The sequence below is a fragment of the Pelodiscus sinensis genome, chromosome 8 (assembly GCF_049634645.1).
Source record: "Pelodiscus sinensis isolate JC-2024 chromosome 8, ASM4963464v1, whole genome shotgun sequence".
Lineage (NCBI taxonomy): Eukaryota > Metazoa > Chordata > Testudines > Trionychidae > Pelodiscus > Pelodiscus sinensis.
The window spans coordinates 42,309,632-42,335,806 of NC_134718.1; the positions used below are offsets into that span (position 1 = coordinate 42,309,632).

Sequence of the window (26,175 nt, forward strand, 5' to 3'; positions counted from 1 at the left end):
TGTTAGTCTCTCCTGCAGCCCTTCGCGGCGCAGCGTTTTTTAAAGACCGGAGCCCCAGGCTGAGTGCGAGGAGCCGATCTGCTCCGCGAATTTGCAAGGAGTAATTAATTAGACTTCGCCTTGTTCCGGCTTGATGCTATCGCTCGTTAGCACAGTGGGCTCCAGCCCAGGGAACAAGCGGCGCAGACCCTGGACAGCACTAGTGCTGGCGCTTTGGACATCTCCAGGCGATCCCTCGCTAGGGCTGCGTTCCCACAACTCCAGCTGCAAAGCAGGCCAGGTTTGGTTACAGGACAGAAACCGACTGATGTCGCTGGATCAGGACCAGCCGCTGCTTCGCCGAGATTTCCTTGGCCTCTGAAAGCCGCGCCTGGCCTGACGTTCACCTCCCAGGCCCGGTTTGTATTTATGTTTAGGGTCCCGGGAGGAAGAAGCATCGAGGCGAAGTAAAATCTGAAACTTACGATGCAGCGCTAGTGGCAGGTTCAAACGCAGGTCAGCGAGGGAAGGAAAGGTTATATCCGAAAGTAAACACCGAGCCTGCTGCCACCTACAGCCTTTTATAGTCGTTTATAGCCTAGACCACAGCGCCCGCAGACCTGCGCGGACGTGTGAGGTTTCTGGGGCTGCTCGCCCTGGGCCCTGGCGTAGCGTGTAAGGGCTGTGAGCTATGGGCAAGCCTTTGCTTTTGCAACCTGGGGTGGGGAGTTTACGTTTTTAACGAACAGAGCCAGTAGCCAGGATGGGTAAATAAACCACAGGCCGCCACAGCGCTATGGGAAAACGGCAGAAGAGCTCTGCGTACCTCTCCCTCCAGTAGTTTAAGGGGGGACCGTAAATCCCCTGGCACAGAGATTGGGAGATAGCTCTGTGTGCCTGGAAAGCGGACGTGAACACCGTGGCGGTGTGCTCCCAGCAACCGGGCAGAGAGTCCCCGGGGTCTGATGTTCCGGTGTAGAGCATCCAGGAGGCAGGACCGCTGTACAAACGCTGGGACATGTTCTAATGCTAAACCGCTTTGTATCGGCTGCTGTGCCCTTCGGAAGGGTAGGGCTGACTCTTGGAAAAGGTTGTCACGGATCCTTCGCTCCTCCTACCCAGGGCTGTAGATGTATAAGAGGTTTCTGTAAGAGGGGAAAAGGGTTCTCCAGTCCACTGCGGGATCCTGCCCTTAATCCTTGGCGAAACCTTAAAAAAGGTTTTGGCGAAAAGTTGAATTTCTCTTCTGTGCAGCCAGGGACGTTGGTTGTGCGCCAAAAGAGCAGCCAGCTGCTAAAAGTTTTCCAAACCACCCATCTCCTTTCCCGCTCTGTCATGTGCATCATCTCTGAACTGTCCTTATACCCCCTGACTGCACCCGGTAGCTTCACAGTCAGCAGGCATTGATGGTCGGAAACAAGGGAGCTCCGAGGACACTTTATTTAACACCTCCACAGGTAATACCTGTCCAGAAATCCTCGACTCGCGATTACCATTATTGCAATAAATGCAGCAGTAACCAGTTGAAAACAGCACTTCTCAGAGTTTTACATGTATAGCTAGCTTAAGCGCTGTTTTGTAGACATACTGCAGATGAATACAAACAAGATCTTGGGTATCCTTCGAATTACAGAATTTTTTCTCCCGGTGTTTGTTGCTCACTGCATGACTGAAATGACCCTCCCAATTTCTTTTATAATTTGGTGGCTACGTTGAGAAATGTTTAAAGGGGCACCCCGAGATTCAAAGTAATATTAGTATCTCGAAAATGTCCTTGCCTCTAATATCAATAGCACTGGAGGTATATTAAAATAGACGTTTCAAAATCAACAACTCTGTTGTGTGTTATAATGGATATATTTATTTACCCTACTTCGCTCAACTTGGACGGTACAAGTGAACTAGCCCGCTTTATTTTTGGCTAGTCAATTTCACTTTCCGATTCTCTGCCCAATCACAATAAACACTGAAGCGCGTTTTTTTTAAAAAAAAAAATCTAAATATTATCCAGTAATGTATCCCCTTTTATATTTTCTGGAAGACGTGACTCGGGGAGAAATTGTAATATTTATTAGCTTGGTTGCTTCAACAGTGCCTGGCAATGTAGTGGTTGAACGGCAATATTTCTGTCCCGCATACACATTATTTGGCTATTTTCCAGTTCTGGGAGAAGGCATTTGCAATTTTAAAAACGCAAAATTTATTTCTAAAGGGTTCAGTCTCCGCAAACGAGCTGACCTCGGAGGGCTAAGAGCGTTTAAAGTATTTGGAGTGTAATTAACATGTAGATGAAGTCCTAATTCCTGTATCTATGCTAAAAACATTTACCGGGAAAGGGTTTAAGCGTTCGGGAATTATTATACACATGCCTGCATATAATGTACATATGAGTTTGTGGGGGGTTTTCCTGTGCCCAAAAGTGATATATAATATACTTGTAGCCTAAATTTAATCTGATCATTTCCCCTATGTTGTGTTCTAAACGCTCACTTTGTTCCCATCCCTCCACCCCTCCTCTGACCTATATAAACCAACCAGGGGTTATGTTGGCGGCTTTTGCGCCCTGCAAAGTTGGCACGGCTGTTTTCTGCCTAATAGGGATGACCATTTTCCGGTGTCTGCGTACCGTCAGTGAATTGCGCTGGGAGCAGTGGCATGACCTCGGGGTTCTTTCCCATTCCCATACTCTGACCTGCTTGTGACCTACAACACGGACCGTGACATCTGAATGAACTCTGCGAGCAACTTCGCCAAGTTCACTGTCCATCAAATAACGAGATACGGTGGTCTGAGCACCGATAATTACCACAGGAAACCTTTATTATCGCCACAGCCATCTATTCTACAGTCGTCAGTCCGAAAAGAATCAAGTAGTAAAGAGTGAAAAGAATAATTAAAGATATCTTGGAAGGGGGTCAAGAAATTAACAGCCTGATAGGAACAAACTTTGATTACAAGTAGTAATTGCTACACTTCACTTGCAAATGCTCATGTTTATTCGAAAAACAGTTTCAAGTCTTTTTTTTAACTAGATTCACATTAATTACATCATTCAACAAAGCGGTTACAGTGCTAGAGTGCTCGGGTGATTTTTAGCTTGGTCCTGAAGAATCCTCCCCTGTTGGATGATTACTCCTCATGCAAGCTGGAGCCAGGAGGCTACAGAGCTGCATTTGCCAGCCGGCTCTCGCCTAGGTGAGCGGCCAGGTCCCACCGAAATAAAACAGAACTGGAGGTGGATCAAAGCTTCGCGGGTTTTTAGAGGCTCACAATAGCGTCAGTAGCGTTTGGATGGCTCAGTTCAGTGGTTGTGCTAATTCAAGTTAGTCATTGACACTTGTATCCACCGCCTACTGATTTCTCCTCCGTTCAGCACAAAGATTCACCTTAAAGACAAGGTCAGCAGGGCAGAGGCTTCTGGTTCACTAAAGGGTCAACCTGACAACGGCACTTAACTCCGACTTTCAGTTGCAACCTTTTCCAGATTTGACCTGTCACATTTGGCAGCCATGTTTTTGCTGTAGGTAGCTGAGATGTTGCAGGGAGTGAAATTATATTACGTGATTTTCTGATGTTTAATTAGAAATGCTGCTCCAGGTAAGTTCTCTGGGCGATGGCCGCTACCACACCGGCTCACCGTTAATAAATTATTCCGCTTGGTTTTCGGGCGGTGGGTCGCCATCTACAGCAAGAGGGCTCAAATATTTTTACTTTCTCCTTTGGGGGGATTACACAAGTTACAAGAAAGTTTACTGAGCGCAGAAGCGTCTTTGGAGAACACATCCCACCACCCAATGTGTCAGCCTTCACAAAGGGAAATTTCATCCTAAGGGTTACAGGTTTAGGATGTAGGTATTCTGCTCGACTCCTCCGATGTTTGATATCTTGACTTAGAATAGTAGCCATATTTTGTATCGTGAAAAGTAATTATCGGATGTTTACACTTCTTCATCGTTTAGACAGACAGTACATACTAACTCTGGTCATCTGAAGAAGTGGGCAGTGCCCACGAAAGCTCATGATACCATCTACATGTTTTGTTAGTCTATAAAGTGCTACCAGACCATTTGCTTGCTGTTTTTTTCTGTAACAGACTAACTCGGCTACCCCCTGAAACTCCAGTACATCCTATGTACCTGACCCAAAGCCCAGTGATGCTATCATCATGCCCCTAAGTGAAAATGAAATAATGTGTTCATTCAGCTGCACAAATCATGCTTAGTACTAGCCTAAACTCTCCTCCCAATGCTCCCATGTAACTGCCATTTCCATTCCTGGACATAAAAGGTAGGCATTATTTCACTTTTCATTTTACTATTATAAAATATTTGTGAGAAATTCCTTTACAAGGGGAAAAAGCAAAATTCTGGAATTGAAGTGTAGGAAATGGCCATGCCCCTCCAATAGGCCAGTCAGCATCCAAGCTTAATTCCATGTGAATACATATATACACCACTGTACACCGTATGCTGTGTGACAAATGATCTAATTCTCAGTGCCGCTGATAGTTATTTTAATGCCACTATCGCTATCGATATTAAAATCATTATTCTGCAAGAGGTACCACAGTGTATGCACAAGTAATGGATTTCGACCTTTTAAAACTGGAATTTTCCCGTCAGAATCAAATAGTTAAATGTCCCGATTCTTTAAATGTTTGTTTTTAAAAGATCACTACCCTACTGCAATCTGATTCTCTCGTGCAGGCTTCAACCTGCAACTAAACTGCAGTCTAGAGCACGTTTATCCTCAAAATGGGATTTAGTGAGGAACCCTAATAATAGCAGCACAGTCCTTACTATAATAGTGTTATAATGTACAATATTCATATACAGTACTATCTGAGGGACCAGAATACATCTTTATTGGATGCACTCTAAAGGGAAAGAGTAGGAGTGAGATGAAATACATTCACTTTAGGTTACTCTATGGAAAGCTAAAGAGTTTTTAGGAAGTTACAGAATTGGGATGTTTCTGACAGGTTTGGACCTGTCAGATTGCAGCGACCCCTTATATGTTTCTCTTCTTCACTGACCATGGGAATTTCTAAAACCTATTTCCCAGTGTGATACACTCCAACCTCCCTTACAAATATCCCATATGGCATAATTAAATTCCTCTACATGTGGAACAGGAAATCCCAGGCCACCTGTAGTTAGCGGCTGTAATGAACATGTGCTACAGACAGCTATTTTTCTCTCCCGTTTTCTGTATACTCTCTATGCGGTCAGAAGGAAGAGAGCAGGGGGCTGCCCAGGGCACTAGTGTGGTTCAGAAGGATGCTCAGAAGATAGGGCTTTCCCCTGAACTTTCAGGAGTCAGGTGAGACGCAGCACGTGAATCTAAATCCCTAGGGATTCTGTTTTAAAATCTAGAACCGGCTGGTTTCTTTCCCCAGCCATCACCTCTAGGCCAGCCAACCCTTTCCAGTTTAAGGAATTTGGACTCTTTTTTTCTTTTCATTACCCCTCAGAGTCTGTGCATCCGCGCCCGGCTGCCCCCTCCAAGAGTGCAGGGCGCGTGGGACAAAGCAAAACCTTTCTAATGTGCCAGCGGACAACAGGGATTCTCTGCACTGGAAGGCGCAGCCCGGGCGGTAGCTGCATCCCGAACCCCTTTTTGCCTTGGGCAGCAGCAGGGAGCCGAGGAGGAGAGAATGGCTGGGCCCGGCGGCAGGGCCTTCTCAGCAGCCGGATCCCAGCCCCCGTAGCAGGGGGCTGCGGCAAGGAAACGGAACCGGAGGCCCGTGGAAACAAATCTTGGGGCGTCTCCCACGCCCGGCCCCTCTGAAGCTCCCGCTCCTCGCCCTGCCCGCCCCGGAGCGAGGGGCCGCGGCAGCAGAGAGGCGGCTTCGCACGCTCACGCTTCCCGGGACCCCTGGCGGCTGGGGCTGGCGCCGCCGGGCTGCAAGGGGTGGAAGAAGAGCTGCAGCCCGTCCACGGGGTGCACGATGGGCACAGTTTGCATCTCGGGGAAGCTGGGGGTGGCCAGCTCCCAGCGGGCCGTGCGGACCAGCTCGATGGCCAGCAGCTTGAGGATGGCCCTGGCCAGCTCCTTGCCGATGCAGCTCCGCACCCCCCCGCCGAAGGGGATGTAGTGGAAGCGTCCTGCCCCCTGGCCGTCCTCCTGCCGGGCCGAGTCGAACCTGTCCGGGTCGAAGCTCTCGGGGGGGCTCTGGTACACGGCCGCGGTCTCGTGCGTGTCTCGGATGCTGTACATCACGCTCCAGCCCTTGGGGATCTGGCAGCCCTGCAGGGGAGGGGGGAGAGGCACATCAGCGAACGGGGCCCTGGCCTTGCGGCGCGGCTAGTGCGGGTCCTGAGGCGCCAGCGGCTCTGCGGCTCCCTCGGCAGAACCCGCCCGCTCCCTGCTCCCCGCCACAGCAATCCCGAGGGTCGGCCGACAGAGGGCGGCGCTCCGCCCTGCCCAGACCCGGCCCGCCCCGGCCTTCTCTAGAGACCGGCTCCGGCTTTCTCCAGGAAGGGGGGCGGCGTTGGGCAGGATGTTTCTTTCCATGCAGGCCAAGAGGGGGGCTATGTCGGGGGCGGGGCGCTGGATGCTCCCTAAACACCTTGCCAATGCGGCAGCTCCAGACACACCCCCCCTGCAGGGCGCCGGGGTTAACGGACATGACTTAGTGTTTGTCCTCCGGGCCGGGCCGGGCCGGGCAGGGCGCTCAGTGCTGGGTCGCCTCGCTCCCGCCAGTAGCCCCAGTGGCCCGTAGGACTCGTGCGATGGGGCCAGCTGGATCTAGAGCCAGCTTCTTCAGCTCTTAATCGGACAAGCAGCCCGCCTCCTGCTGTGTTCATTGGGGCGACCGTGCGCCAGCAAGGCTTACTCTCCTGTTAGCTGTAGCTCAGGAAAGCGGCCAGTACCCTGCTGGGCATTATTACAAATAAATAACCAGTTATTTAGGTTCTAGATGCTTTATGTTTTCCAATTTCTGGTGTTAGTGTGCACTGTGCTTTCTACAATGGTAAAACGCAAAACTCGGTGCAAATGTATTTTGCACTAACTTAAGTGCACCTGCAGGAGGCAAAATGTCATCTCTTACTGTTTAGTCGGTGTTTCATACTAAAGCTAAATTCCTCCTGCAGATAAGTTTTACTATTTGCCCAGCTGCCCTTATTAGGAAATCAGCCCTCTGAAATACCCAGAGGTCACTAGAGAGGAAGAAGAAATTGGTGTAAAACTGTCTGATAACACACGCTGCAGAGACACATAAATGAACAAAAGCTGCTTGGTTCAAAGCTGTACCCGAGTCTTTAAGCAACTGCAAACACACATATCACTTACATCCAGCTCAAAGGTCTGCAGGGCAGTCCTATAGCCTCCAGAAACGGGTGGCAGCACACGAAGGACCTCCTTGACCACGCAGTCCAAGTAGCGCAGGCGGCTCAGTTTTTCCAAGTTTATCTCCGGTTGACAATCACATTCTGCCCCAGGTGTCATTGGCCCTGTGGGCACCGACAGCCTGCTGGGAGGCTGGCTGGCTTCCTTTTGCCTGTGGTTTGAATGGTGAGAATTTGTATTCAAACTAATTGTGTCTTGTGTCATTCTGTTTAACGTGGGCTCCTTCTGGAAAGGAGTCTGTCGGATAAAACGACCTTCAACCTCTCCTTCTGCTTTTAAATCAAGTTTCTGACTTTGATTCTTCGGCGTCCCTTCTGGCCAGGAGAGGAGTAGCTGTTGGGAGTCACTGTCTTTCGGTGCATCTTCCCAAGGTTCACTATATGGGTGCTTCTTTTGGGAGACTCGAGGCGAAAGGCAATGGCACTGCCTATTCAAATCATGGGATACCAGTTCCTGTCTGATTTTTTCTGTCGCCGAGGGGTGTTTCAGTAGCAGAAGGATTAGAGAAGTGCTGGCACTAGCAGTGGTGAAGAAAGCAGCGAATATCAGCTCAATCGCTGACTCCTGTGAGATAATCAAAGGTGACAGTTTTAAATGCATGTGTGTTTTAATGTTCAAATCATACTCACACCTGTTCCCTCTGGGCAGCGCTGTCTAGCCCCAGGAGGCCTGTCTTCATTTCCACTCTTTGAGTTTTTGAAACTAAAACTGCTATAACTTTAGTTGCTCTCCTTTGCTAACTGAGCATTATACAGTACTGCACCCGTAGCACATATGTCCTCGTTCCACTACTCCCTGCGAACCTGCAAACATTACCAGTAGAAAGAGAAAGAAAGGGAGAAAGAGTCTGACTGCAGATTTTGCGAATAAAGGTTATCTTCGCACTTAGCCTTAGAGATTTGTCCTCAGAGGCAGGCCTGGGATCTCCGGCAGCAAGACACTACACTTCATCTGCACAGATTCTTCCACTCTCTAAATATCACCACCAGATAGCCATGTGTTCTGCATGTATGGAGGTGGGTGCTGATCCTCGAGTGCTAGGTTCCTATGCTATCATCTAAAACAGGTACCTTTAGTTCAAACGCCCCCTGAAGTCAATGTAAAGAGCCCATGTAGTTGAATAGAACTGGACTCATATCGACAGTGAGTGAAAGTAACAAGACACTTGCTGTGGGCATCATACATTATGCACGTGAACCTCCTCTGCTCTGTAGCCAATAGAGTGTTACCTGGTTACAGGTATTTGATAAATCCCGGATTCTTCGCTTGCCCCAGAGGCAACTGCGTGTCAGAGTTTGTAGATGAACAAGCTTTTTTATTGCTCAGTGACATTAGTGACACAACATCTAAAATCCTGTCAGTGATCTTCGATCGCTCAAAATCCCCTGAGGCCATCAGCCTCTGCCCCATGCGGTTACACCGCGCACAGAGAAAGAGAACATGTGCCGCCACATGGGCTGGATTTTGCAAGGCCCTGAAGCTAAACTTTAAGGGGATATTCCTGCTCACATGCGTAAAGGTAAAGGCTTTGCTGGTTGCATCACAGTGCTCAGCGCCTGGCAGGACAGAGCCCTGTATAACAAGTATCGAGACAACCACGGAAGAACTCCAGACACCGTTCCCCGCCTGCCTCTTTCCTAGGCATTTTAAGTTCCGTGCACAAAACAAACCTAGGAATTCCTAGAAGCAAAAACGGAGGTGTATTAGCAGAGGAAAACACCCGGCTCTAGTGTTATACATGTACTATGTCCATAGGGTGCTTTACACACATTTGTCACAGTGTGGCTCTGGCAACTCTGCAAACAGCCAAGTCACAGAAAGATATCGAAGTGGGCTATATGTGCAGACAGTAGACAAAATATCCATCAGATCTTGTAGCCAAAGCCACGGCTCCCCCAAACTGCACAATCAGGGCCTTCTAGGAACCTCCATTACAATTTCACAGGAAAACAGCGAGTCCCTAGCTAATTCATGCAAGGTGAAATCCTGAAAGTTTCTTAGTTCCCCTTTCTCTTTCCCACCCACCCGCAAATAAAAGGGAAAGTGCATCTTGAGGATGTGACCTCAGGATCCAGGATTTAAAACTACGACCGAAATATTTGACAATACCTATCCTGCCTTTTTGTAACGCTGTCTGTGCTGTTTCTGTCCTGTTGCTTGGTCTTTGCAAGGCACAATATCACACTCCCAGGTGCTGTTTAGAATACACAGTCGTGCGCAGAATACACACAGGAGAGGCCCCCGGCATCCCCAAGGGCTGTCAAGGAAGAGAGATAATACCTCCCCACTTCTGCAGGAAAGACAGACAAACTTTGGGGCTACAACAACCCTGCAGACAGTGTATCCGGAACTTGGGCTTCCAAGAGACTGCCGGTCACCATCTAGTGGCAAAAAGAGGGCTTTGGGGGTGATCTAAGGGTGGAAATGACTCCAGCTGTCTCCCATCTAGGTTAAAGACTGTAAGAAGGGAAGGGGTGAGTGCAAAACACAGCAGTGAAATCCTTGCCCTATTGAAGTCTATGGCAATACTACCACTGCCTTCAATGAGGCTGGATCTCCTCCCTCTTCCAGGCTTTTCCAGAGCCTCTCCCACACTGCCAGCATAGGCACCGGCGAGCTGGCGGCGCCGTGACCCGGACAGAGACTTGCAAAGGCTGGGTAGAAAAGACAGCGGGCTGCAGGGGGGAAGGAGCAAGTCCTAGTGGAGGAGCTGATTGGACGCACTGTGACTCTTGTGCAGGTTCTTCTCCCTGCGAACCGGCCCCGCTGCAGGATTTCCTCGGAGTTTACAATTACACGTCTGGGCTGGGAACAGCTCGCAGCGCCCCGGGGTCTTATTTCCTCTGAACTGGAAGGGAAGCCACGCACACAGGAAGTACCCAGAGCCAATCCGGTTGGGCAGAGGCACTGCAGGGGTCCCATAGCAAGGCTGCTCCTTTGCTATCAGTTCTAGGCACAGCAACAGGTGTGGTAGGGGTGAAGGAGGAATCATTGTCCAGCTGGCGGGGGAGGGGGTTGTCAGTGTCCCGGCTCCCCAGGACACCTCTCGGATGGGGGGAGGGCTGCTTTCCCCTTTACCTGTGCGCAGTAGGGGGAACAGGCATTCCAGGTACCCCAAGGTACTAGCTACAGCAACGTCTTGGTTCTTTCGAGGCGAAGTTCCACGGGGAAATCTCGCGGCGAAGTGTAACAAACACCTTCTACATCCTCCTCCTCCTCCTCGGAACTGATGATGTCACTGCTGCGTCAGTGGCGAGGATTCCTCACTTTGTGTTTGTTAGCCTCTACAATGCTGCTGTTGAACTGAGTGTTGTGTAACCGCACAAAGGATGAAAATAAAGCAGCGCGCCGCGTAGTAATGCGGCTGGCAAGGGCTTTCTGCAGCTAAGACATTACAGTCATCTGTGATTTTATTTCTTCTTTTATAGCCACTGGAATGTAGGTGTCCTGTAGACTTCATCTGGACTCTTATTTAGTCTGGTTCGTTATGGAACAATCTTCAGGATTAACCTGTTTTCTTTCAGCTTTAATTGCACCTTTACTGTGACTTTACTGCAGGTTAGTTTAGTGCGTCCTCAGAAACCAATATGCCCAATATTTGCCACCGCCCTGTAGCACCTTCATTCTGTTCTCATTGCCTTCAGCGAGGGCCCTACCCCGCTGTGTTAAAGGAGGCGCTCTTTCCCATTCTGGGACTCTTAGCTGTTTCTGGTAATTTCGATAAAATGGGGGACTTTTTAACCGGGATTTTACTAGTCTTGGTTTTGTGAAGCACGTGCTGCATTCATTCCCCGAGTATAATTTACAGCATCTCGGGCGAGCAGAAAGTACTCTTTGGAAATTATTTACACGCAAAGCAAGACAGAATTAGTGTACATTCGGGTTTGGAAAGACCCTCGGAGATGTGTATCCATTGCTGTAAAGCAACTTCTTTACCTAGGAAGACCGTTCCACTAATATTCCGCTGCCTCTTTTATTTTAGTAAAAGACGCCGTCACATTCGTCAGTAACCGTAAATTAGTTCATAATACGCAGGAAAGGTTCTTTAAATGCATCGGACACAGGAAAACACCCTCCTACCTGCACAGCATACCGAAGAGCGTACTAATATTAAGACAGGCTCACTCCCTTCCCCATCACAGTTATCTCGAATGGGGTGAGCCACGCCAGCTCTGCCCATCTTGGGATCTCCACTTGCTCGTATACCTTAGGGAGGTCTGGGTACACTCCCACAAATATAACAGTACCGATCCCCGTGCTTCAATTCACAGCGATAGTTATGTTCATCTATTTTGACTAATGTCACAGACCCCTATTCCAGTCACATCTAGATGAAGAATACTGATTAGCACGAGTTACAAATTAGTACATGATTGTTGCCCCATAGGTTAGATTTTCTTAAACAGCGAGATCGAATGTATTTGGTCATGTTAATTAATCTCTAAAATAGACTATTTCCAGGGTAAACAAGTTATAAAATGTGGGGTCCCCCCACAAACTGCTGTGCTACACTAGTAGCAACACGCCCTTTTATTCAGCAGAAAAGTAGCAGATACCTCTCGATGTGCAGACTAGACTCCCTGTCGGGGAGTCCCACGTAGGCTCCAGACCTCTTCATCCGGAGACCCGCATCCCACGTTAAACACCGGGAAAGTGAAGCACACAGGGGGGACTAGAAAGTAGCAGAACCCAAGTCTCCTGGGTACGAGGCCAATGTTTTATCTACTCGGTTACCCTGCTCGGCCACAAGGAATCCTGCTTCCTGGCTCGGAGCCAAACGGGGCTCTTTTGCACTCACGTGAGAAGATGCCAGAAATAGGGGAGATTGGAGACAGAAAAGACTCCATAAGAGTTCCTTGTTCTCCTGCCAGCAGGATTGTTGGAATGGCCTTGTGGCATAAGCTCTCTTTTACTTAACTTGCTATGATATTGTTGCTTTGTAGCATAAACTAAACTGAAGGAGCTAGGTGATCTGTCTCTATCAATTTTTCTGCCTACACTAAATGCCTCAGGGTCTCAGGAAACGCATTACTTTTACCGCTGGTATCGGGGAGGGGTGGGGAAGGGACGCCAATAGACAGTGCTGCGTTTCCATGTTTAGACAATGCCATTCCATCCACACACTTCCAGATTTTCAGCAGCAAAGATTCAGAAACTTTACAGAAACAGATGAACTGCTCCTACCCGATAAAGATCCTGGGTGAAAACCTGACCCTGCTGGAGTTCATGGGAGTTTGGAGTCAAATGAGCCGGGATTTCATCCCAGACGAGCATAATTTTTATAATACCATCTGACACTGGCTGATGCTCGGGAAAGAAGGTGAATTAGAAAGACCTCAATATTTTGGCAGTTCTCTCAGGTGGGCAGCCAAACATGACTGGTTTTGGAAACCCAGGGCAGTAAGAATAGCAGTTGGTTCTCAGCTGGAGAAGAGAAAGAGGGGTCAGTTACCCAGTTTAGGTTTAGTAACTCCTGGATACCTAGATATATTTAAAACCTCGCAATTACAAATAGACTTCAGTCAACTACTGAACATGCTCAGTATTGTCTATTATATCTATGGTGACCAGAACAGCATGGTGATAGGAAGTGACTCACTATTAAAGACAAATACTTTCGTAGTTCTTCGGAAAACTCACATTGCTTTTAATTGGAAGCTTTGTCTGACCAAGAACGACACGAATTAGCCCTAAATAATGAGCTGTCTCATGTTTAGAGCACATCCACACTCTCAGTAATACAATTAACCAGCTGGTCCTAAGAAGTGCCCCAGAATCCATCATTCCATCCCAGGAGTCATGTTGTTTCAAAGATCTCTGTTTACCGCCCCCTGGAGCAGTGGCATGATCCATCGGCCCCTCTATAATAGGCATGGGAGAGTGTGAAGAATGTACAATCAGTTCTATCATATCAAAGATAGTATTTTGAAGTGCATTGAGAACACATGGATTCGCAAGAGATCCCATTGGAGCTGGCCAAACCTAGCAGCATCTGTTAAAACCAGGCAGATGCCTGGAAGAAAAGCCAAGAGGATAAGGTAGGAGGACAGCAGAGGCATTTATTTACTTTTAAAATATTAACTCATCTCAAATGCAAAGCAATGCAACCATGAAAAGGATGTCTATCTCTCTTGTACTCCCCGGAGCACTCTTCCTAAATGTCTGCTTCACCTGCTCTATGCTTAGGCTTGAGAACTAGTGAGATGTTTTCCCAGGCCCTTATTTTATCAAGGTGGACAAGCGAGGTTTAGTACCCGTGGGCACTAGGGCGAGGAAGACATTTGACTACAAGCTTTCGGAACTGTTTGTGATGGAGTCACCCAGAGTAGGTAAAACAAAGGTGGAGATATCAGGGATCCCTCCCTTCAGCAGCTTTAAACACAGAAGCCAAACATCAAAGAAGGGTCTCTTTACCTTCAGCTCCTGCATGGTGAATTCTTTGCCATGGTCCTTGGCACTGTTTAATAAGAAATCCAGAGCATCACTGTGATCTTCTGAGTTCCTTCTTTGCAGTTTTTCCATTATGGCTTTCTCCATGTACTCATGTAACATATCCCTGGCTTTGATCCCCTGCGAAGAGTCAGACATGATTGATCAGGCACTGTCGAGCCCCAGTGAAACACCATAAGAAGAGATCTCCACAAATGACACTCACGGATCCCAAGAATCCCACCGCTCTTACTCTATATGGCTCAAATCCAGACCCCTTTTGTGCTCTGTGGAGTTCTAGTCTGCCAGCTGGCAACTAAAATAGTAGGAAGGCCAAATTAATTTGCGTATGCTAGAGACACAAGGCAGGTGAGGTAATATATGATAGTGAACTAAATTCTGTTGGTGAGATAAACAAACTTCAGAGCCACACAGAGCTCTTCTTCAGGTCTGGGTTTGTCTTTGCTGACATCACTTGGCAAGAGGCTGTTGGACTGGTGGGAAGTGAATAAATTCTCCCTGTGCTACTCCAACGCATCCTGTAAATGGAATTTCTGCCCGGGGAACACTTGTAGGGTGAAAGCAGTGAGACAGGAAAGCTGATGCCTCAGTGACTTCTTGATGACTGCCATGAACAAACTCAGCTTCTTCTAAGAGCAACGGGGGTTCTGTGGTACCTGGCTAAGAAAGGGTGACTTAACAAGCCAACCCCAGTCGAATGCTGGGCTCAGGAAAGGTCCAGGAGTTTTTTAAAGGCAATGACAAAGGGGTTAGCTATTCCAGATAAGCATAATGTGATAATCATGCCCAATTTACTGTGTGTAAATGTGTGTCAGATGGCTGCATTTCCATTAAAGCAACACTCCATGCAACCAAATATCTAAGGATAAGGGGGAATCAGCTCCAAAGCTGTGAGTATGTAAAGTAGAAGTGCATTCAGAATGCAGGGTGTCTGGTTCTGTGACAAGCAAGTTGTCTTATGCCAACCTCCTCCTATAGATCACCGTACTGTAGAAGCCCAGAGGCAGGGTAATCCAAACTGAAAAAAATCCATTCACAGATTTTGCTAGGATAGTATTATAATCATATATAGGTCAGACTATATGAGCTGGTGGTCCCTTCCGGCATTAAACGCTATGATTCAATATCATCACAGGCCATTAACATCGTCCAGCACCTGAACAGTAAACCTAACAAACAAAATTACAACGAAGTATTTCAACCCACACAACCTGTGATGTGCCAGATAGGGCTGGTATTGACACTTCTTACCAAAGTTGCCCGACACTTCCTTTTACAAGACCCTGTTTTCTTGCAGTGTAAAGCTTTGCCAAACTTCAAGTGTTTGGGCTGAAATTTTTTCCATGTCTGCATCAGGCTTAAGTATTTTAGCATTTTTGATCGAAATTGTTTGAGTGAAAAATAGGCTGTTTTGTCCTTGTTAAAAGAATTTGGCATCCTTGTATTTGAGTCTCTAGCTCTCACAGGCTTTGATGCAGGATGAGAAATTTGGCCGGGCGTAGCCTTCAGGGTCTGGAACTTTTGCCATCTCTGTAAAAATCCACCCACATTTGGACAAGTTATAAATGTTGGAATTTTGCTAGCTCTTTACAGCTAAAAACTCTGGGAATTCCATCTTCCCTGGGCACGCTCCAGCTTTGGGCGGCAGGAAGTTGAGATGACTTCAATGCCCTGTTCCCCTTTTGACATCAAGATAGCCTATGGGAGAAAGCAGAGGGATTTATATGCAGAGGGGACAAAAGCACAGAAGGGAGAGTAGATTAGAAGGAGGCTGTGAAGAGAAAACACAGGACTGAGACCGAAGGCTGTCCTCTGGGGAAGAGAGGAAAGGGTAAACTGGGACTAGATGTGAAATGATGGGAAACTGGGACTGGTTGGGCAAAGAGACTAGGATTGGCAGCTAGGTGGGGTAAGAAGGCTAGATGGGAAAGGGTTTAATGGGTAGCAGGTTTAAAACTGATAAAAGAAAGTTCTTCTTCACACAGCGTGTAGTCAACCTGTGGAACTCCTTGCCAGAGGAGGCTGTGAAGGCTAGGACTATAACAGACTTTAAAGAGACGCTAGATAATTTCCTGGAGGTTAGGTCCATAAAAGGCTATTAGCCAGGAGATAGAATTGGGGTCCCTGGCCTCTGTTTGTCAGAGGCTGGAGAGGGATGGCAGGAGACAAATCGCTTGATCATTGTCTTTGGTCCACCCTCTCTGGGGCACCTGGTGCTGGCCACTGTCCGCAGACAGGCTACTGGGCTAGATGGACCTTTGGTCTGACCCAGTACAGCCGTTCTTATGTTCTTATGTATAGAGGGTTCATAGATTTTAAGGCCAGGAGGAACCATTAAATCTAATGTGACCTCAGAGGAGACTGTAACTAGCTGGAAAATTAAAATGGGAAGCAATGGGATGTGGGGAAGGACATGAGGAGAGGAAAGGTAGATCTGATAAGGAACCAGGGTTCTAGGAAAGAAGCGGGATTGGTTGAACAAACAGACTAGGGTGGGGAGGGAGAGAAGAAGACTGGACCAGGACCCAGGGAAACTAAGACATGGGGGATAAGGAACCATGGGGCTTGGGCAAACTGGGCAAGGCGATTGGGAATGGAGGGGATATTGGGAATAGAAAGGATTATGGTAAAAAGGATAAAGCTTGTGTGGGGGGAGGGACAGGGAGAGGAGTCTATGCCCTAGATAATACTCCCCTCCAGTGCCTAAAATTGAACCCAAGATTCCAGAATCTCAGCATTCCTCAGAGAGCCTACAGATATCTCTGAAACCCACTGGCCCAGTGGGTGTCTCATCCTCCCCTACTGGTCGTCTCTGCAGAGAATGGTCAGTGACTCTGTTAGGTCAAGTGGCAGAGGTCTGTGAGTGGACGTGAAGGGTCCAACTCTGTTGATGACCCATGTGAATGTCAGTGGGATGCCACATAACAAAAACTCTGTTTCTTAATTTGCTTTTCCAAACTCCTAGGAAGAGGACACACCCAAGAGATCATCCAATGTCACCAACTGGATAGAGATGGAGCTTCCTACAGTGCTAGATTCAAGAAACTCTATTTAATTTAACAAAGAGAAGGTGAAGGGGTGACTTGATTATTGTTTGTAAGCACCTCCGTGGGGACTATTCCAGAGAAAGCCAAGGCATAATCCAACGGAAATTGGAGTTAGTCAAATTCAGACCGGAAATAAGGTGCCAATATTTAATGGTGAAAGTGATTAGCCTTTGAAACAATGTATCCAAGTCCTGGTGGATTTTCTATCACTGAACACTTTTAAACCACGTCTGTTTTTTCTAAATGATCTGCCCAGGGTCTTATTCTGAGGGAAGTTCTAGGCCTGTGCTTCACAAGAGGTCAGAGCAGAAAATGGCAATGGTCCCTTCTGTACTTAGATTCTACGAATCTCTGTTAGCCTCTTCTCCCTCATACCCACAGAACTATGGCACAAACAAGTCAACAGTCTGTGTACTATTAGGGCAACAAATAGCCCTTAGCAAGGACTATCTCAGCCGAAGGAAACGGCATTCTCTGAGCCAGCACACGTGTGCGGAGACGATAATACCGTGATAATAGCAAAGGCAATAATCTGTGGAAAGGAATTTGACAGATCACTAGCCTGCTGAGAATATAGCAGCACAGAACTGAAATTCACTCCAGGGAAAACTCTGCATGTAACATAACAAATCGAAGCCAACACGGAAAGGTGCTGGAAGCAAATATATGAGAAAACAAAACGAAAAGACTTGGCTACGAGGTGTAATTAGAGAATAATCTGTACTAAGAAAATAATCTGACACTATATAAGAAACCAGCGCAAAAGAAGTGTGTGTGGGGGGAGAAGCTAACTGATCACTGCAACTAATACAGCAATGAAATCTGTTTAAAACGCGACTCGTCACCCATTCAGGGGCATGTCCAAGGTAAGAGGGAATTCTTGGCCAGACGGAAGGATGGGGAGTAGGCGATTCTCTGTGTTTTAAAATGGCAATAGCGATCCACCTTTCGTTACAAAAGCTAGAGCACAAAGCATGGACCCGGACCGTCGCAGAGGGGTATCCGTGTTAGTCTGGAACTTTAAAAACAAGGAGAGTCCTGTGGCACCTTAGACTATCAAGATATATAGAATCAGGAGCTTTCCTGGGTAAAACCTCGTCTTATTTTGGCTACTGTGGCTGGACGTGTGTAAAGCAAGGCAGACTGTACTCGGTAGGTTGCAAGTTTGGAGGCAAAGCAGAGGGAAGCAAAGCGGAGCGACTCGGGCACAGTACCTTGCGCAGCCCACTGAACGGTATGTTGAGGGGCAAGGAGAACAGGTTCTCCACCAGCTGCTCAAAGGTTTTGGCCAGGTCCTTGAACTGCTTTTCCTCCAGGCTGAGGCCCAGCAGAACCCGAGCTGCAACGCGGAAAGTCAAGGTTTTAGCGGAGGAATAGACCGCGATGGAGCCAGGCTCGCGGCACCAGCCCCGCAGCTCCCTGCTCACGACCTTCTGGATCCCAGGGAGGTAGCTCTCCAGGGCGGCGCGGCTGAAGACTCTCGCCAGGATCTGGGGAGAGGGAAGGGCAGAGCGTTAAGAAAGGAGAAGAGGCTGCTGGCAGCTGCGCCTGCCAAGGGACCCGGGGGCGCCAATTGGCTTCCTGCTGGAAGGGGCTGAGCAGCGACGACAGGCTGGCCCGAAGCAGCGTGGGCTTGGCGGAGTTAGACACGGCCCCAAGCGCCCCTTCCCCCGCCACCGCCCGGGGTCACTCCCCATCCCTCGGCCCCCCAGCGCCCCGGGGCTGCGAGCGGAGCTCACCTTCCTCCGGTGGCGGTGTAGCTCGCCGCTGGCGTTCAGCAGCGTGTTGGCGCCCAGGATGATCTGGGTGCTCTGCGGCCACTGGGTGCTGACCAGGCTGTGCTCCCCCAGCAGGATCTTGCGGATGTTCTCGGCCCCGGTCACGCGGATCACGGGCTTGCCCAGCAGGTGGGTCTTGAACACGTTGCCGTACTTCTCCCGGCGGGCGCTGTGGAAGCTGGAGCCCTACAAGGAGCCGGCGGGTCAAGCGCGGAGCCGCCGCCGGGGCAGCGCTCGCTGGGTCCCGCCAGCCCGCCCCTAGCCCCGCGCTCAGGCTCTCTGGCTGCGGAGCCCCCCAGCCCCAAACGCGTCCCCGGCTGCCCGGGAGCGGGAGAGGAGCTCGCTGCGCCGCCGGGGCTGGGGGGCTCGGCTCCCGAGCCCACGTGGCTCAGGAATGAGAAGCATTTCAATCCCTTCCCCACGTTTCAGCCAGTGCCGGGAATGGCCCGATCCCCGTGGGGAGGGAGGGGGCAGGCTCCGCAGGATCGGTAGCGCTGGGGTAAGCCCCGCTGCAGGGCACCCCTTGCCCGCCCCAGCCCTGGCCTTGCAGCCCGGAGACTGCCGCAGGAGGCACGTGCTCCTCCTTCTCCTTTACCTGGACCAGCCAGTGCAGGGTCTCCCCGAAGAACGGCCACCCCATGGAGCCTTTGGGGAGCGGCAGGGAGCTGCCCCGGTCCCTGCTCAGAGTCCACCTGAGAGTCCACAAGTGCCGGGAGGCGGCGAGGAGGAGCCCCAGGGCCAGGAGAGCAGTGAGCGCGGCTTCCAGCCAGGACCACACGCTCATCCCCGCCAGCAACATCTTCGGCTCCCGCCGGACGTGTCGCTTGTCACCCGGCAAAGCGCCGCTGCCGCTGGCGAGCGGGGCAGGGGACTAGGCTGTCGGGAGGGAAGGAAGAAGAGACACTGGCCCTCGGTTTCACATCGTCTGCAAAAGCCCCGCGACAGCGCGCCCGGCTCGGGAGCAGTTCAGGGGTGGAGGGAAGGTGCTCACGCTCTGGAGCGGGTGAGGGGAAGGTGAAGGCAGCCACTTGGCAGAAATGATTTATTTGGAGTTAAAAAGAATCTCAGCTGCTGGCGCCACAGCTTCGCCGCCAGCCCCGCGCCCCGCACTTCCAGCGCCCGGCAGTTTGCGGGCTGGGGTTTCATTGTCTTCTAGCAAAGGCGGCCCCGCTCATTCAACAGAGACACTAGAGAGCGAGGGACCCTCCTCCCAGCTAACGTGTCCCCCTCGCTCCACTCTCTCGCGCGTCCCAGGAATCAGAGCGCCAGGATGCTGAGCGCAGCAACCCAGGGCTCCGCTGGAGAAACTTCCTGGCAATAGGCGGCTCCCCTGGCTTGGGGCAGCCGCACTTCCAGGTGCTGCCGCCAGCATCCTGAGCACTTTCTAACTTTAGCCAGCCAGGGAAAGCGGCGCCGCTCCCCCGGGGGCACCGGCAGAGCGACATCTGTCACAGAGAAAGGGGGTGTCGGATACTCACGGCTCCGCAGCACTTTGGCGGCGCTCATAAAGCCAATGATCCGCAGCGCCAGGGCAAGTCTGCAGCCCAGTTCCTCTGCCCCCGTCCCTTTTAGCGAGTTTTATAGGATAGTGGCTGCGGACGGCCCGATCCACCTTCGGGGATGACGTCTCGGCTGCACACTCCACGCGCGTGACGAAGTGCAATGATTGGAGCCTTGCGACGTGCGGGTATTGATTGAAGGAATGTGGGGAGCCGCGGAGGGGAGAGGGCTGCGGTGACAGATCCTGCAGCTGGAGGGCTGGGACGCAGGTAACCAATGACAGGCAAGCCACAGTTCACTCCCACTCTCAGCCCCGCACCGGCCAACCCGCACGCCCCTGGAGCCCAGCGGGACTAGCGGCCTGCCAACCCCTCACGTTTCCCCCACAGCACCTTCCCACCCCTTCCCCCGGTCTGCAGCGCTAACCCAGAGCGGGCTGGACCCTCGGGCGCTTCGCCCCAGAGCGCTTCCTTGCGAATGGAACCGGCCCGTCCCATTCCTTGGCTTTCACGCTCCCCAAGATGGGACAAACCTCTCCGCGCGAACTGAGCCGCTATTTTCAAAGGGAGCGCGGTTCTTTCGCGCTCCTTGCCCTCCCAGGGTGCTTCGGGAGTCCCGTCCCCACCCCTCCCGGCTCACTGGGAGCGCACCCTGCAGCCCAGGTTGCCAGGCGGACGGTGCCTCACACCAGCAAGCTGAGCTGGAGAGCACGTTTGTCGCTTGCACACGCCCTTTCCCTGCCCCCCGGAGCGCCCGCCAGGCCCTCTGCTGCCTAGCGCGAGCAGGGCTCAAACCGCTGCCAGGGGAGCGCGCGGGGCCGGCCGCGGCGTGTTTTGGAGCAAGCGGGGGAAGATTTCCACTGAGCTGCACGTTCCAGCTGTTCGAGAGCCGGTCGCTGCTGACATTACCTGTAGCTTTCTATGTTGCGCGCGGCTCGGCAAGTGCTGCCTGGGAGGCTGCCCTGCCAGGGGAGGGGCGCGCAGAGCAGGGCGCCTACTGCCGAAAGCCCAGCACGGGCCGCTATTTAAATCCGAACCGGCACTGTCACGGCCTTGGAGCGCTGGGCCGAGTGTGACACTAACGTGCCCTATTCCGCACGTAGGCAAAGCTCTGCCTGATGTCACTGAGCGCCTTGCCTGCGTGAGCAGTGTGGGATCAGGCTAATAATGGGCCAGGGCTTCTGATCCGAGCCAGTTTCTCCGCTCAGTCCTTCCTGGGAGCTGTATTAGCCCCACGCAGAGCCCTGCGCAGCAGGAAGGCTTGGATTTGGCTCCTCAGAAGAACCTTGCTGGCTCAAAGCCGGCCTGGCTCCTGCTTCCATCCGAAGGCATCAGGATGGGTCCTATTGGCGTCAGTGGGAGCACTGCTCCCTGGGTTCTGTTTATTCTTACCCGCTTGGTCCAAAGGAAAACTCTGCCTCCTTACGTCAGGACAGCATCTTCATACACCACATGCACAGCAGCAACATGCACCTCCCAAGGCGCTGGCCTCGGCCGGCAGCCAAGCAGTTTGCCAACTTTCCTGGTAGCCCCGCACCCCATCCCCGCCTCCTAACGCAGCTCCAGTTGCATCCTTTGGCGTTTGGCGTTGCAGCCTACAGGAGACACCTGTTGTTTGTTTGGATGCCAAGGTTCAGTGGCGCTCCCTTCCCTGAAATTTTAGAGGCCCCTCTGGAGAATTGTCTCCGCTTTCCTTTGCTCCAGGCCTGATTAAGCCTGTTTGCTGAAGGTACAGCTAACAAGCCCATGTCACTACATCCAGCGCCCCTGTGCCCCCCTAGGAAAGAGGTTAGGGTGGTTCAGCAAAGCCTAACAACGTAGAAGGAATTCGGTGGGAAAATGTCACTGGTCAGTCTAGGGCTGCACCGAGACAGGGCGGGTTTGCCTTTACAAAGGGGCTGAAAGAGTCACAGAAGCACATGGGCCGGGGTCTAAGGAGGGCGCATCACAAACCCGTTGTGGGGGCTGAGGCAGGGTGGGTGGGAAATTGCTCTTTAAAGGGCGGTTCGGGTAGCTGGATATTTCTCAATTCACAGGGACCCTCTCTATTTCCAAAGCCACGGGAAGTCCCCAAACAAGCACGGCAGTGTCTGAGCTGGGTCAGCAACTCCCCAGAGCCTGTTTCATTCAGGTGCCAAATGCCTTCTCTTTGAATGATCCCGAAATTATAACTCCTCTGCGCACCGCACCTCACCCCGCCTGCCAAGTTCCTCGTCTCGCGGGCACTGCCAGGTGAAAGTCTCCCCCCCTCCCCAAAATGGCTTTTAAAAGGGCTGAGCAGGCTCCTTCAGCGTTAATCATCTGAGGATCTGAGGGGGGTCAGTACCCTTTTGTAGAGCACCTCAGTCCACACGGGGAGCGCAGGACTAGCCAGGGAGCCCCCCAAGCCTGCTCGCCTCCCACGGGAACCTGGGCTGAAACCCCTTCCATGGCAGCCACTTGCGCCTGGAGGGGACACCAGACAGGAAGGAAGACACTGGAGAGGCAGCCCGCAAAGCCGAAGCGACAGCGCCCGGTCCAGCTTCCCAAAGCTAATCCCTCCGTGCCCCACTTTGGCCATTACTGCTCCATCCCTGCTGGGAAACACCTAACAATGCACTTTAGGAGAAGTACTGACCCCATAGGAACTTTCCTGACTCTGCTGCTCAGATGGGGGCGAGATCTCCAGGCCACGCCGAGCCCGAGTCACTTCGCTGGGAATTTTCAGCTCGTTTCACACCCAGGAAATCCCCAGGGCGAAGAGAAATTCTTCCTGCTCCTTTGCTGGGGGGCTCCTCGCGCGCCCGGGACACACAAACACGGATGCGGACAATGACACCGTATGGACAGTGTGTGGCACGTGTTTAATATTTCCATCACGGAGGTGAAGGCGGGTACAGAGGAGCTTATCCAGTCCTTAGCTTACCACGGAAAAGGAGAGTAAATCATTTCCGAGCTAGAAAAGAGGGGAAATGACCTCTGCTGTTCAGTCCGACGCGAAATTTAAGTCTGAGATGCATTTTAATACATTAAATTCAAAAATAAGGGTAAGATTTATATTACTGTATTTAGACTGCCAATAACTTAAAAATACAGCAAAATGTACATTCTTTATACATGTTCCATAGATGGTTCGTTTTGTATTTATTATACATTCTCGTTATGTTTAAAATAGCCAGGAAACACTTACAGGCCGGAGATAACTAGGGGGTTGTAAGAGGAAATTCTAATTATTGGGATGGCTCTATTTGTATAAGCAGACCTCCTGCCGCACCGGGATTTGGTATGGGATAAGATAGCGTAAATCTGTTATCCCTTACTTTAGTCTGGAAGGGGGAAACGGGACCAGGAATCATCTACAAAAGTACAGTTATAAATGTTACCCCTGAGGACAGAAACCAAAGCACACGGCAGAGAATTCAACTGGTTATTTACATTCATGAACTCAAGATTAAACCACTTTTGAAGAAAAAAGCAATAAGCCCTAACACTGAATGTATATAAAGTTTAGTTTTCCAGGTAGTTTTAAAGGGTAGAAAAAATCAGAAGATTTTTTTCGTACCTCCAGACTACAAAATTTGGCATACAAAATTATGTGCCGATCGCTTTAAGGCTAATATACAATTACTAAAAAGAAAATGATAGGCAACATCTGAAATGCAAGTATTTTAAGGTTTAAAAATATTAAATTATGATTTTTTTTCGAAAAACGCCAATTAAAGGATTATAGCAAAACTTTTTCAAGTAATTTCTAACTGAAGCAAAAATCCGTATGTAACAGCTACCAATTCTAAGCAATGTATTTACAGTTCAGCTGTTGCATGTTCAGTATGAGTGACCAGCTTTTTATTTTACAGTCCCAATTACGCCATTTGTTTACAATATATAAAATAGTATTCAATTCAATTCGTTAAAATACATACAAAGTATTGTTTGCTGCAGTCTTCCTATATGAGCCACCTCTACACATTTTCCTTTATTCAAACGAAAGTCCGAATCTCCAGCGCTGCCTGTTATGTAGAAACAGTGGCCAAGAAATACATCTCGGTAGGATGAGACACAAGAGACCTAACAGGTCTATATGTGCTGGGACATACCGTTCACTAAACTTCGAAGTTGTTTTACTACTGTCTCTATTAGCTTCTGCTTGTCGCGATCATTCTTCCTGAACTGTGCAAAAATATTGTTCTTTTTGCTAGAGTCTTTCATTCTGGGAAAAAAAAAAGTAGAAGACATAGGCATGTTCGAAATGCAATCAGCGAGAGAAAATCGGACGGGCTAAAATAAATTCAGCACTACGTTTTCTATTTTAGATGTGTTCTCTTTGCATTAACAAGAGCTAAGAGATTACAAAAAAAATCTTTTGGGGGTCCCTTTTACTGCCTCGCTGTGTTTTTAGAGTAAATCCCAGGCATTCAGACCCAGTCTTAACAAATACTACTTAAAAAACGTTTAAAATCATTTAGCTAAACATTATATAAACAGGAAACATAACACTAAAATTACATTTGCAAATGAACAAAACTGAAGGTTGTTTAGATTCTTCTCCATCTGGTTCCATTTTTTAGTTTATTCTGAATGAAATGGTATGTCATCATTCATTGAAAAATTATCCTAAGTCTTTTTATTGCTAAACTTAAAATGAAATATAATGGTGATTTAAAAACGAAATACTGACAATTAATGTCTAAATAAAAAAGATGGCATATAGATAACATGATATGGAAATACATACATACCCTTTATGCACTCTGCAAAACATGCATTCATTGCGGAGAAAGGAAACAAAATCAGATAACATATTTAACTAAGAAGATATTTATGATTCGGATATATACAGGAAATTGACGATTTCTTTCTAGTCAAAATGTATCTATGCGGTCCTTTCAGTCTGTTTCTCAAATCTAAATATCTACTATAGCTTCAAATATGAGAATGTGCAGCACATAGATTTAACACCGAGAGTTTTAAATGCTTTATTTGACAAAGTGACAACTCGGTAGGGGGGAACCACGGTGTTAGTGTATTGAGCTACAAGGCACCGGAAAAGTTTGAATGAGTCTGTGAGCTTTGAACACATTTTGGGACCTAACTCTTGTTCAGTGGTGTTTGGGGTTTAATTTCCTAACTCGAGATACCTGAATTTTCCCTTTGGGCACAGCAACGCTGGGCAGATCGCGTTACAATCAGTGTAACATAGTATGGATTCATAAAACACAGTAGCAGTTGGCACTGACATCGCTATTTAACACTGGGACACAGAACAAACTGAAACGCTCATTTCTAGATTCAGTTGTATGAAAAGAGCCTGACAGCGTAACAGAGCTAGCGCTCTGCTGTCCAGGTTAACACGATCGGTATCTTTATGGTACAGACTATGCTAATCTTAAAGGCAAGGAAAAAGGGACCCCTCCCCCCAAAGTGCTTGCGCTACATACTCACTTCTCCAGGAGGGTAAGGGCAGTGCTTGGATTTACTCGTAAGTACTTAGAAGTAGGTTGACCATAATCAGCTAGGTAGGTTGACCAGTCCCACACCATGAAAAGGTCCAGTAGCTATATGAGAAGACAGAAAGACAAGATGTAGATCCTCTGTTAAGGTTAGGCCTATGCTTGTGTCTCCTCGCGTGCTGCAGAGGGGAGAATGGTGCTTTTTAAGACAGGTCCATGAAACAATCTGACCAGCCCAGTGGTGTTTGCAAAGCAGTTCTCACATCATTTGCATTTACACGGAAACCTTCTGCACAAGTCACTTACAAGTCTCCCTCAGAAATAAATAATTAAAAGCGAAGGATTAGGCTGCAAACACCTTAACTGTTTAACCATTTAATTTCGCCTAAGGAATATTTCATTTCACTGGCGTGGTTGGCTCTACTTTAGGTTTTCTTGGTCTTCCGGAAATAAACCAACCTAGCAGGAGAGTGTTAGTGTTTTAAGCTTCCCATTTTGCGGGCCCTTCAGAACATTTTACCTTTGAAAGAGAGTTTGCAGCTCTACTTTTTTTTCCGCAGTAATTTAAACCAGAGGTTCAGATAATCTTAATTAAGTGCATTAAACAACCCCCGCTGGATTCTCCATGGTGACTGATCCT

The 26,175-nt window shown here is 49.3% G+C and overlaps 2 protein-coding genes across 6 annotated transcripts in view; both read right to left on the reverse strand.

Moving 5' to 3' along the window:
• Positions 1 to 1,967: 1,967 nt before the first annotated feature.
• Positions 1,968 to 22,795, reverse strand: CYP26C1 (cytochrome P450 family 26 subfamily C member 1). Its single transcript, XM_014581831.3, has 7 exons — positions 20,086 to 22,795; positions 19,203 to 19,483; positions 18,569 to 18,793; positions 18,044 to 18,319; positions 13,747 to 13,902; positions 7,276 to 7,896; positions 1,968 to 6,228 (listed from the first exon to the last, which is right to left on the reverse strand). The coding sequence occupies exons 2-7, from the start codon at positions 19,404 to 19,406 to the stop codon at positions 5,839 to 5,841; spliced, it is 1,872 nt and encodes a 623-aa protein (XP_014437317.2). The 5' UTR covers positions 19,407 to 19,483; positions 20,086 to 22,795; the 3' UTR covers positions 1,968 to 5,838.
• A 292-nt stretch (positions 22,796 to 23,087) lies between these two features.
• Positions 23,088 to 26,175, reverse strand: part of EXOC6 (exocyst complex component 6) — a 212,935-nt gene continuing 209,847 nt past the window's right edge. For all 5 annotated transcript variants that reach the window (XM_025179786.2, XM_006113178.4, XM_006113179.4 and 2 more), the window contains 2 exons: positions 25,528 to 25,640; positions 23,088 to 24,295 (listed from right to left, as the gene is read on the reverse strand). In XM_025179786.2, the coding sequence (XP_025035571.1) occupies positions 24,163 to 24,295; positions 25,528 to 25,640 (246 nt within the window). In that variant the 3' untranslated portion in view covers positions 23,088 to 24,162. The remainder of the gene's footprint in view (positions 24,296 to 25,527; positions 25,641 to 26,175) is intronic.